Source organism: Oncorhynchus nerka, linkage group LG4, assembly GCF_034236695.1.
Source record: "Oncorhynchus nerka isolate Pitt River linkage group LG4, Oner_Uvic_2.0, whole genome shotgun sequence".
Taxonomy (NCBI): domain Eukaryota; kingdom Metazoa; phylum Chordata; class Actinopteri; order Salmoniformes; family Salmonidae; genus Oncorhynchus; species Oncorhynchus nerka.
Genome location: NC_088399.1, coordinates 77,042,550 through 77,054,593, shown reverse-complemented (window position 1 = coordinate 77,054,593; position 12,044 = coordinate 77,042,550). Strand labels below are relative to the sequence as shown.

At 43.5% G+C, this 12,044-nt stretch overlaps 2 protein-coding genes across 3 annotated transcripts in view; both read right to left on the bottom strand.

The window, feature by feature from the left end:
• Positions 1–4,919: 4,919 nt before the first annotated feature.
• LOC115124995 (biotinidase-like) lies at positions 4,920–8,477 on the bottom strand. Its single transcript, XM_065017889.1, has 6 exons — positions 7,695–8,477; positions 7,201–7,350; positions 6,934–7,100; positions 6,421–6,598; positions 5,703–6,341; positions 4,920–5,259 (listed from the first exon to the last, which is right to left on the bottom strand). The coding sequence occupies exons 1-6, from the start codon at positions 7,929–7,931 to the stop codon at positions 4,993–4,995; spliced, it is 1,638 nt and encodes a 545-aa protein (XP_064873961.1). The 5' UTR covers positions 7,932–8,477; the 3' UTR covers positions 4,920–4,992.
• A 2,987-nt stretch (positions 8,478–11,464) lies between these two features.
• The window catches only part of LOC115124996 (SH3 domain-binding protein 5-like), a 40,134-nt gene continuing 39,554 nt past the window's right edge, over positions 11,465–12,044 (bottom strand). For both annotated transcript variants that reach the window (XM_065017888.1, XM_065017887.1), the window contains one exon: positions 11,465–12,044. This exon is cut by the window's right edge and continues 830 nt beyond it. The gene's annotated coding sequence lies outside the window, so the exon portion shown is untranslated.

Here is a 12,044-nt window from a genome sequence, read left to right as displayed (position 1 = left end):
AGCCAATCAGAATGATTTTGCCCCAACAAAAGGGCATTATTACAGACAGAAATACACCTCAGCACCCCCCTTCAGACAATCCAGCAGGTGAAGAAGCCAGATGTGGAGGTCCTGGGCTGATGTGGTTGCACATGGTCTACAGTTGTGAGGCCGGTTGGATGTACTGCCAAATTCTCTAAAACAACATTGGCTGGTCTGGGGGCGTGTTCTCCTGTGTCAGCCCATGCAGTACTGCAGCATGATCGCTACGGGGCAGCAGTACTGCAGCATGATCGCTACGGGGCAGCAGTTCACTATTGCCGTAGCTGAATCAGAATTAGTTAGGTAACATAGATAAATAAGATATTTTATTTAGTTTATACTTGTCGTTAGAATGTCTTCTTTTGGACTATACTGTTGGCAGTTGCATTTTCCTCTCTCTTCTCTAGGGAACAGTACTTGGGGCCCAGTGAGGGGAGAGGTCAGGCTTGTCTTTTAAATGTCTGGTAATAGGCAGAATATCAGAAAGGGAGAAGTCAGGTTTGAACATTGTCTTCATAATGAATATATCTGTGAAACCATGTGAATGGCTCCACTATGTCTGTACTCCAGTCACTCCCTCCTTTTCCCATTGGGGGGAGGAGTATGGCAGTGTCTGGAACCATTGTATGTCCCCTCTGATGTTGCGCTTATCTTGAGATAGTATAGGACCTAGAGGCTCACTACTCTCCAGAAGTTTGTCCAGGAAGGGGGTATTTGAGATGGGAGTATCTCGAATTGACAATTGATATATGCCATTGGATGAGGTAATGTTTTGGTAAATCGAAGTACCAAGAACGAGAAGTAGAACCTTGTCTTAGAGAGCAAACTGAACGATAATTTATAGCTAATGCTGTCTGTCTATGGGATACTCCTCTCTCAAGTTAGTCTTTCTTTGTGAACAGTTCCTAAGATCTCAGTTGCCATTATGTTGTCACTCTCAGAATTCATTTATAGACACTGAATTGATCTGAGAGTCACAGGGCGATGGTGAAGCTCATATTATTAAAAGATGAAGTTTTAAAGTATAACTCTGACTTGTGTGTGGTTTGTAAACTCTCCTTTCACTTAGTAATACAGGAAATGACCATACTATACATATCAGGGAGATAGTTAGAGGATGCGACATTGTGTCTGCCCATTATGGCGTCTGTGAGAGCATGGTGTCGAGGTGACTAGTATGGGCTATCTCCCTGAAGTTCCTTTTAGGTTCACTCACGCGTGGGTGCAGCTAGAGGTGCAGTTGTAAGCTAGCAAGAAATGTGAATCACTTTGCTAGATAGCTATGCTGCACTTGAACGACTTATTCACAGTTAGCACATATCTTAGTTGTCAATAAAAAATGTATTTGGCATCACTCAAATGGTAGGGAGGGCAGGCAGGCAAGTTCCCATTCAGTTGTCAAGTCGTGGGTTGGGACCAATGATATGTATACACCCTGGATGACTGACAGGGGGCACTGTATTGAAGCCACCACGCACCCATATGGCTTGGCACCCCTCAATTGTAAAAAATACAATATAATTTCCTGTATATGCTATATAAACAGTAGTGTTGTGTGGGTAAAATCACTGGGGAAGCCATGCCAGACAATTTTTTATATTACAACCTACTGTACGTGTTGTGATAATTGTGGGGTAAATTCAATTGATTGGACATGATTTGGAAAGGCACACACTTTTCTATATAAGGTCCCACAGTTGACAGTGCATGTCAGAGCAAAAACAAAGGAATTGTCCGTAGAGCTCCGAGACAGGATTGTGTCAAGGCACAGATCTGGGGATGGGCACCAAAAAAATCCCACAGCAAATCAAATCAAATTCTATTTGCAATATATGAATGAGTGATGGCCGAACGGCATAGGCAAGATGCAGTAGATGGTATCGAGTACAGTATATACATATGAGATGAGTAATGTAGGGTATGTAAACATTTTTCCTTTGAGAAGTAGCACTGTTCAGAACGAGGGTAGAGAGAAGTGTACTCTTTGTTAGAGGCGCGTGACCTGAAAGCTACACTTTGTTTTCCTCCGGTATTGAACACAGTTTATCCCGTCTTAAATGTTAGCGATTATTTACGTTAAATACCAAAAGGTGTATTAGGAAAGTTGTTTGAAATGTTTGGACAAAGATAACAGGTAACTTATGAGATATTTTGTAGTCATGTTGCGCGAGTTGGAACCAGTGTTTTTCGGGATCAAACGTGCCAAATAAATGGACATTTTGGATATACATCAACGGAATTAATCGAACAAAAGGACCATTTGTGATGTTTATGAGACATATTGGAGTGCCAACAGAAGAAGCTCGTCAAAGGTAAGGTATGAATTATATCTTTATTTCTGCGTTTTGTGTCGCTCCTGGCGGGTTGAAATATGATTGTCTGCGTTTGTTTGCTGGGGTGCTGTACTCCGATAATAGCAGTTTGCGTTCGCCGTAAAGCCTTTTTGAAATCTGACACATCTGCTGGATTCACAACAAGTGTAGCTTTGATTTGGTGTATTGCGCTAGCGTCCAACATATCCCAGAGAAGTTAACATGCCACTCACGACAAAAGCTCCAGCTGAAATGTCATTGCAGAATCCATAAATGAAATTGTGTAATGAAGCATATGTGTAACTGTATGAAGCAAAGGTCTTAAGTTAAAACATTCTACTGCAATGGTTTTACAAGTTGGATTGTACAACCCAGAATGAAGGGTTTGAAAGGATGAAATGTCTGGTTTTATGTGTTGATTTTGTTTACTTGCTTCTTTGATAGTTTAAGTAATAACCAAATGAATCAAATGTAATGATCATTATTACAGAGTAAATGATAAGAGGAACTAGGTTTGTGCTTTTCTAATAACAAATTTCTCTGTTCATGCAAGTGACTGAATGTTCCTGGGAGTAATCCTCACTATCAGTAGAGCAATTTGGCAGTATGCCCAGAACCTTGTTTTGAAAACAAAAGGGATATCTCAGTTTTAAGGTCTCAGCTTGGAGAGAGGAAGCCTTATGAGGTATTGGTCGGTCACATGCATAAACCAAACGTTAATGATGAATTCATTCTAAATAATGAATAAGCTAAATCATGCAACTATAACTTGTCTGTGTAAGCAGCATATAAGAGATCTATTGGGACTGCCCCGGCAGAGCTCCTGACAGACGTCTTAGTTACATTCAAAGTCGGAAGTTAGCTTGGAGTCATTAAAACTCATTTTTCAAACACTCCACAAATTTCTTGTTAACAAACTATAGTTTTGGCAGGTCGTTTAGGACATCTACTTTACATGACAAGTAATTTGTCCAACAATTGTTTATACTGATTATTTCACTTTATCACAATTCCAGTGGGTCAGATGTTTACATACACTAAGGTGACTATGCCTTTAAACAGCTTGGAAAATTCCAGAAAATGATGTCATGGCTTTAGAAGTTTCTGACAGGCTAATTGACATCATGAGTCAATTGGAGGTGCACCTGTGGATGTATTTCAAGGCTTACCTTCAAACTCAGTGCCTCTTTGCTTGACATCATGGGAAAATCAGGCAAGACCTCAGAACAAAAAATTGTAGACCTCCACAAGTCTGGTTCTTCCTTGGGAGCAATTTCCAAATGCCTGAAGGTACCACGTTTACAAACAATAGTACGCAAGTATAAACACCATGGGACCAAGCAGCCCTCATGCCGCTCAGGAAGGAGACGTGTTCTGTCTCCTAGAGATAAACACCATGGGACCAAGCAGCCCTCATACCGCTCAGGAAGGAGACGCGTTCTGTCTCCTAGAGATGAACACCATGGGACCAAGCAGCCGCCATACCACTCAGGAAGGAGACGCGTTCTGTCTCCTAAAGATAAACACCATGGGACCAAGCAGCCCTCATACCGCTCAGAAAGGAGACGCGTTCTGTCTCCTAGAGATAAACACCATGGGACCAAGCAGCCCTCATGCCGCTCAGGAAGGAGACGTGTTCTGTCTCCTAGAGATAAACACCATGGGACCAAGCAGCCGCCATACCGCTCAGGAAGGAGACGTGTTCTGTCTCCTAGAGATAAACACCATGGGACCAAGCAGCCATCATACCGCTCAGGAAGGAGACGCGTTCTGTCTCCTAGAGATGAACGTACTTTGGTGCGAAAAGTGCAAATCAATCCCAGAATAACAGCAAAGGACCTTGTGAAGATGCTGGATGAAACAGGTACAAAAGTATCTATATCCACATTAAGACGAGTCCTATATCGAAATAACCTTCACTTTTCGCACCAAAGTACGTTCATCTCTAGGAGACAGAACGCGTCTTCTTCCTGAGCGGTATGATGGCTGTGTGGTCCCATGGTGTTTATATTTGCGTACTTTTGTTTGTTCAGATGAACGTGGTACCTTCAGGCATTTGGAAATTGCTCCCAGGATGAACCAGACTTGTGGAGGTCTACAAAAAAAATGATGTCAAGCAAAGAGTCACTGAGTTAGAAGGTAAGCCTTGAAATACATCCACAGGTACACCTCCAGTTGGCTCAAATGATGTCAATTAGCCTATCAGAAGCTTCTAAAGCCATGACATCATTTTCTGTAAATTTCCAAGCTGTTTAAAGGCAAAGTCAACTTAGTGTATGTAAACTTCTGACCCACTGGAATTGTGATACAGTGAATTATAAGTGAAATAATCTGTCTGTAAACAATTGTTGGAAACATTACTTGTGTCATGCACAAAGTAGACGTCCTAACCGACTTGCCAAAATTCATTTGTTAACTTGAAATTTGTGGAGTGGTTGAAAAATGAGTTTTAATGACTCCAACCTAAGTGTATGTAAACTTCCAACTTCAACTGTATATATATATTTTTTTAAAGTGAATCACATTTTTATTCCCCAGTTTGGGAATAGCTGCTTTAGATGATACAGAAACGGTACAGAGAACAAAGAGGTTGGAGAACATTTATTTACTTTATTTTCTCTCTCTCTCTCTCTCTCTCTCACACTTTCACACACGCACCCTAGTCCTGGTCGTACACCCTGCCGTAGAGACATGCAGTCACCAGTCCGACGGACATCCCTGAGTGTTCCATAGTCACTCGACCATCTGTGGTCTTCTCGATCCGGTCGGGTCCATCTACAACCATGCCACTACCTAGTAATGATGGGTAAACGTAACGCGTTCCAAACTTCCCCTCCAACCGGAAGTCCAGTCTAGACTCTGCCTCCTCCACTCCCTTTCCACAGGAGCTGACCTCTGACCCCGAGCACCGGACCAACGCACACACCTGGAGGGTGAAGGATTAATCATTAATCATTGATACTATGAGACGACTAAGTGAAAAATCTGCCAATGTGCCCCTGAGCAAGGCACTAATTGCTAATTGCATCTGTAAGTAGCTCTGGATAAGAGCATCTGCTAAATGACTAAAACTGAAAGGAACTTGTAGAATGGTAGACTTAAATTTAAAAAATGTAAAACATTGCAAGTATGCACAAGGCAGGATCCCTACCAGTTCCAAATGTAAGCTGTAATCAGAGTTGGGGTCAATTCCATTTCAATTCCAGTCAATTCAGAAAGTAAACCAAATTCCGAATTTTCCTCATGAAGAAGCATGAAGAAAATTTGAATTTAAATTTCAGTGTACTTCCTGAATTGACTGGAATTTAAATGTAATTGACCCCAACCCTGGTTGTAATGCATGCATGTAATGTAAATGTTTCTCACTACCTGCAAGGCGAAGTGTCCGTCAGCCGTGTGATTGCCAGCGAATGCCCCTAGAGCATAGAGCTCCGTATTGCCACCCTGTGGGGACCGTCGGTACTGCAGGTGGCAGCAGAGAGGACCGTCACACACAGTCAGCTGGCCCTCTGAACCATGCAGCAGGACGAAGGAGAATGGGTCACACATCATAGAGGAGATGAAGTGAGAGGGGGATGGGGAGGGATTGGGAGAGAGGATAGGAAGAGAAGCGGAGAGAGGTTCACCCTCACCCTCTCCTCCTGTCTCCCCCTGCCCCTTTGCCTCACACTCTTCTCCTATCTGCCCCTTTGCCTCACCCTGTCCTCCTGTCTCCCCCTGCCTCTTTGCCTGCTTCTGTGTTGCCAGCCAGTCACTGTCCAGTACAGGTATCCTCAACACCAGCAGCTTCCCCTCCTCTGGCTCCCCAGGGTGGTGGAAGGCGTGGTGATAGAGGGAAGTACTAGGGGTGAAGATGCCGCTGCCCGTCATAGCCTTGCTGTCATGCCTGAGGTTAGCCGCCAGCAGAGTGACGTTAGCTCCCAGACTGACTGCTCTCTGGATCTGAACCGCTGTTAGTAGAGGAAGCAGATTCATCCAGGCTGTGGGGAAGATCATCTGTCTGATACCCTGAGAGAGATGAAGACCAACATTAAGACTTGATGAATTCATTTGCATCCATATTGAAACATTGTGCGACTTTGTGTACCTTCTCCAGTAGTCTGACAGTAGGGTCGTGAAACAGGATGTCAAAGCAGGTGAACACTCCAAACCGTCCGGCGAACGGCGTGTCAAAGGTCACCACCTCGAGTCTGGGTGGGGTATCGAATTCCTTCTCGAAGAACAGGTTTTGTTTGTGGTAGCGAGCCGCCAGGGAACCATCAGACCTGCAGTGAATGGGAAAACTAAATGTATTTTCATCTATATAACCCAAATCCTTGTGTAAAAATAAAACAATTGTTAATTTAAAAAATATATTTTTTAGGACCTATAGAGAATGGTTGATGGTTGAGAATGGTTGAAAGCTCTTCTTAACAATAAAGCAAAAACATGATTCCAAGTCACTTCTGTATAACTCTAAAAAGCTAAAAATGCAATATCATGTAATTCCCCGTATTCCAAGAGAAGTTTAGAATGCCTGTAGTGCTCCCTGTACAATAAATGATTTTCTCACAGGATCAAGAAACGTGTTTAAAACAGAAACAACCCATTTACCACCAACCTGAAGACTACATCAGTGTTGAACTGCCAGCGTCCATCAGGGGGGCAGGGAGTTTGAGAGGGGTCAAGGTGGGGGTGAGAGGTCAGAGGGCAGGGCTGGAGGTCAGGCATGTTTGCCACCAGGTACAGTTGGTGGCGTCGAGCCATGCAGCTCAAACTCTGGAGGACCTGAGAGAGAACAGGGCAGAACACACATTAAAATTGATGACATTAGACATGGATGGTGGTAAGTAAAGGTGTGTGTGTGTGTGCATGTGCGTGTGAATACCTCAGTGTGATTGTGTCTGTCAGGTTGTGTACAGGGGTTCCAGTCCTCAGTCAGTGGGTCAGGGATGGTCTCTAGGTAACCAGAGATGGACAGACGACTGAAGTTGAACCCATGGATACCGTCTTCTGGAAATACTATGATCTGAGCCCCCTGGAAGAGAGTCAGAGAGAGTGTCTATGTTTGCTTTGGCAATGTATAACACTTTCCATGCCAATGAATCCTTTTGAATTAGAGAGAGGGACGTGGAGGTTGTTTCTCTATGTGTGTTGTGATAGAACAGTAACGTGCCAGAAAGGGGTAAATGGAGCTGTAAAGCTGTTAACTCAAGAACTTCAGATTGATGTTTATCCTCCTGGTCAAAGGTACGTCTGATCCAGTCCTCGAGAGCTTATCTGCAGGGTGTACAGGCTTTGTTCCAGCCCTGTATTAACAAATCTAGTTGTATTCATTGAAAGAGAAGACCATCTCCCAGTCCCTCCCACAGATGTACCTACCTGTTCCGCTGCCCGCGCGGCCTGCTCCTCATAGACCTTCAGGTTCCTCATCATGTGCTCGAGCGCCGCGGCCCGAGACAGAGGCACATGCGGCTCTGGGTTCAGAATCACCTTGTGCTCGTAGACTGCGGCCACGTAAGACAGAGTCCCCTCTGTCCTGTCCCCAGCCCAGGATAACATTACCGGGGACAGATAGAGAACAGCAACCACCACTGCCAGGAGGACACGGAGGGACATGGCGGAATGACCAGTGCCCAGGAACTTCTGACTTTTTATAGAGGACCAATGAGTACAACGAGTTCAATGGTCACAGTCCAAATTCTCAACATTTGTACCTTGAGGCGGGTCATCTCTCCTCATCCTTAGGGTTACAGCAGTTCACAACACACTCTCCTTTCGCTAACAGTTTTACATACACACACACACAGAATAAAACGTGCACAGTCACTCACACGCACACACACAAACTCAAGGTCACAGCTGGCACAACACACACACAGGCTAATGGCTACACACCCACGGAGTACATATACACCCACAGAATTACATTCACATTCACACACAAACATTAATTCAATGGAAGTCATAAGTTCTTCCAGAGCCTAAATACACACCCGTTTGGGCCAAGATATTACAAGGACAGACACACTTAGAAAAATACACGATCACAGTACAGAGTGGTTGAGTAGTTGTTGAAAATGAATAAACTATGACTGTATTGATGAAATAAAAGAACATGCAGAGTGGTGTTGAAAATGAATAAACTATGACTGTATTGATGAAATAAACATGTTATGGAAAATACTATGAGAGCTAAAAAAATATATATTTGGTGAAGTTGGGGTATGTACTGAGTAGAGGAGTTTAGTAGGGGTATTGATGTTCAGTTGGGGTATGTACTGAGTAGAGGAGTTTAGTAGGGGTATTGATGTTCAGTTGGGGTATGTACTGAGTAGAGGAGTGTAGTAGGGGTATTGATGTTCAGTTGGGGTATGTACTGAGTAGAGGAGTGTAGTAGGGGTATTGATGTTCAGTTGGGGTATGTACTGAGTAGAGGAGTTTAGTAGGGGTATTGATGTTCAGTTGGGGTATGTACTGAGTAGAGGAGTGTAGTAGGGGTATTGATGTTCAGTTGGGGTATGTACTGAGTAGAGGAGTTTAGTAGGGGTATTGATGTTCAGTTGGGGTATGTACTGAGTAGAGGAGTGTAGTAGGGGTATTGATGTTCAGTTGGGGTATGTACTGAGTAGAGGAGTTTAGTAGGGGTATTGATGTTCAGTTGGGGTATGTACTGAGTAGAGGAGTTTAGTAGGGGTATTGATGTTCAGTTGGGGTATGTACTGAGTAGAGGAGTGTAGTAGGGGTATTGATGTTCAGTTGGGGTATGTACTGAGTAGAGGAGTTTAGTAGGGGTATTGATGTTCAGTTGGGGTATGTACTGAGTAGAGGAGTGTAGTAGGGGTATTGATGTTCAGTTGGGGTATGTACTGAGTAGAGGAGTGTAGTAGGGGTATTGATGTTCAGTTGGGGTATGTACTGAGTAGAGGAGTTTAGTAGGGGTATTGATGTTCAGTTGGGGTATGTACTGAGTAGAGGAGTGTAGTAGGGGTATTGATGTTCAGTTGGGGTATGTACTGAGTAGAGGAGTTTAGTAGGGGTATTGATGTTCAGTTGGGGTATGTACTGAGAGTAGAGGAGTTTAGTAGGGGTATTGATGTTCAGTTGGGGTATGTACTGAGTAGAGGAGTTTAGTAGGGGTATTGATGTTCAGTTGGGGTATGTACTGAGTAGAGGAGTTTAGTAGGGGTATTGATGTTCAGTTGGGGTATGTACTGAGTAGAGGAGTTTAGTAGGGGTATTGATGTTCAGTTGGGGTATGTACTGAGTAGAGGAGTGTAGTAGGGGTATTGATGTTCAGTTGGGGTATGTACTGAGTAGAGGAGTGTAGTAGGGGTATTGATGTTCAGTTGGGGTATGTACTGAGTAGAGGAGTGTAGTAGGGGTATTGATGTTCAGTTGGGGTATGTACTGAGTAGAGGAGTGTAGTAGGGGTATTGATGTTCAGTTGGGGTATGTACTGAGTAGAGGAGTGTAGTAGGGGTATTGATGTTCAGTTGGGGTATGTACTGAGTAGAGGAGTGTAGTAGGGGTATTGATGTTCAGTTGGGGTATGTACTGAGTAGAGGAGTGTAGTAGGGGTATTGATGTTCAGTTGGGGTATGTACTGAGTAGAGGAGTTTAGTAGGGGTATTGATGTTCAGTTGGGGTATGTACTGAGTAGAGGAGTTTAGTAGGGGTATTGATGTTCAGTTGGGGTATGTACTGAGTAGAGGAGTGTAGTAGGGGTATTGATGTTCAGTTGGGGTATGTACTGAGTAGAGGAGTTTAGTAGGGGTATTGATGTTCAGTTGGGGTATGTACTGAGTAGAGGAGTTTAGTAGGGGTATTGATGTTCAGTTGGGGTATGTACTGAGTAGAGGAGTTTAGTAGGGGTATTGATGTTCAGTTGGGGTATGTACTGAGTAGAGGAGTGTAGTAGGGGTATTGATGTTCAGTTGGGGTATGTACTGAGTAGAGGAGTGTAGTAGGGGTATTGATGTTCAGTTGGGGTATGTACTGAGTAGAGGAGTGTAGTAGGGGTATTGATGTTCAGTTGGGGTATGTACTGAGTAGAGGAGTGTAGTAGGGGTATTGATGTTCAGTTGAGGATAGGAATAATTAGCTGTTATTGAAGACTGCTTTTTTAACCATTATTTTTCTATTATTGTAGTTGTATGATTAGAGTTTTTTAAACACATATATATATATTTGTATTTATTTATTTCATGTTTCACCTTTTAGAAATATTTAGAAACTATTGTATTGTTTTATGAAGTTAAGACTACTTTTTCTTGTTATTAAAAGTGTTTCTCATAAAATGATATAGACATAGTGAAGTCCTAAGGTTTAGGTGAAAGCCCCGAGGGTATCTTGAATTTACATTTATAATGCTGCCATGAATTTTATAATAAACTAGAACTTGAATAAACGTTGCTTTGATGTTCCAAACCTGGAGTCGTCAAAGAGTCATACAAGTGCATGTTGTTGTCTTACTTCTAATTCATTTGATCAATTGAGGATTTTGAGAATCTGATTAATTAATTGGAAATGATACATTTTGGAATAAAGGGACATAGTACCAGACTATAGTACTAGGACATTGGTAGGAGTCTGTGAAGGATTTCATCCAGACAGGAGAGATTATCCTTCTCATGGCTAAAGCTCTGACCTGAACAGCAGGAAGCATGTTAGGTTGAGGAGTTAGACAGCATAGGCACTAGGCTCTGGGGATTGCCCGCTAAGGCCCTTATCGCCTAGGTTGAGATATAGTTCCTAGCTGTGGCCAGCCTGTTGATTAGGTTGTGCAGCCTCTATCAGGCCTTTAAGGACTGGGACAAGGTGTAACTGACTGATTTGGGATAGGCAGATCCGGGTTGGATTCTGGCCCAGAAAAGGACACACACACACAGACAGGGAGTCTCAGAGCTCTGACGCAAGTCATGAGATAACACTGCACCAGCTGAGAGTAGCAGGAAGAAAACACTCTCGCCAGTGTGTGTGTGTGTGTGTGTGTGTGTCAGGTAGTGTTTGTTTACATCCATTAGCATTGAGGGAGAGACACAATGGTGACTTTGGGGATAAAGTGTGTGAGTGTGTTGGGGGGCAGGTTCCTGTTGGTCTGGCTACAGCGCGTCAGTGTCAGACACACAGACACACACAGACACACACAATGAAGTGTCAGGACGTGTTTTATTCTAAGAACAGATACATAGTGTAGGTCAGAGACACAGAGCATAAATATAGACTCTCTCTACTGGAGTCAGGCTGTACTCTCCCCATACACCATACAGGAGTCATACACCAACACTACAACTGCACTGAAACAGTCTCTACACACACTACTTACCACGCATAGCGACACACACAAACACGCACAACACATAATAATTGCAAACAACCCCAGTCAGTCTATGCGAGGGAGAAAAACTGCAGTAACAACCCCAGTCAGTCTATGTGAGGGAGGAAAAACTGCAGTAACAACCCCAGTCAGTCTATGCGAGGGAGAAAAACTGCAGTAACAACCCCAGTCAGTCTATGTGAGGGAGAAAAACTGCAGTAACAACCCCAGTCAGTCTATGCGAGGGAGAAAAACTGCAGTAACAACCCCAGTCAGTCTATGTGAGGGAGAAAAACTGCAGTAACAACCCCAGTCAGTCTATGTGAGGGAGAAAAACTGCAGTAACAACCCCAGTCAGTCTATGCGAGGGAGAAAAACTGCAGTAACAACCCCAGTCAGTCTATGTGAGGGAG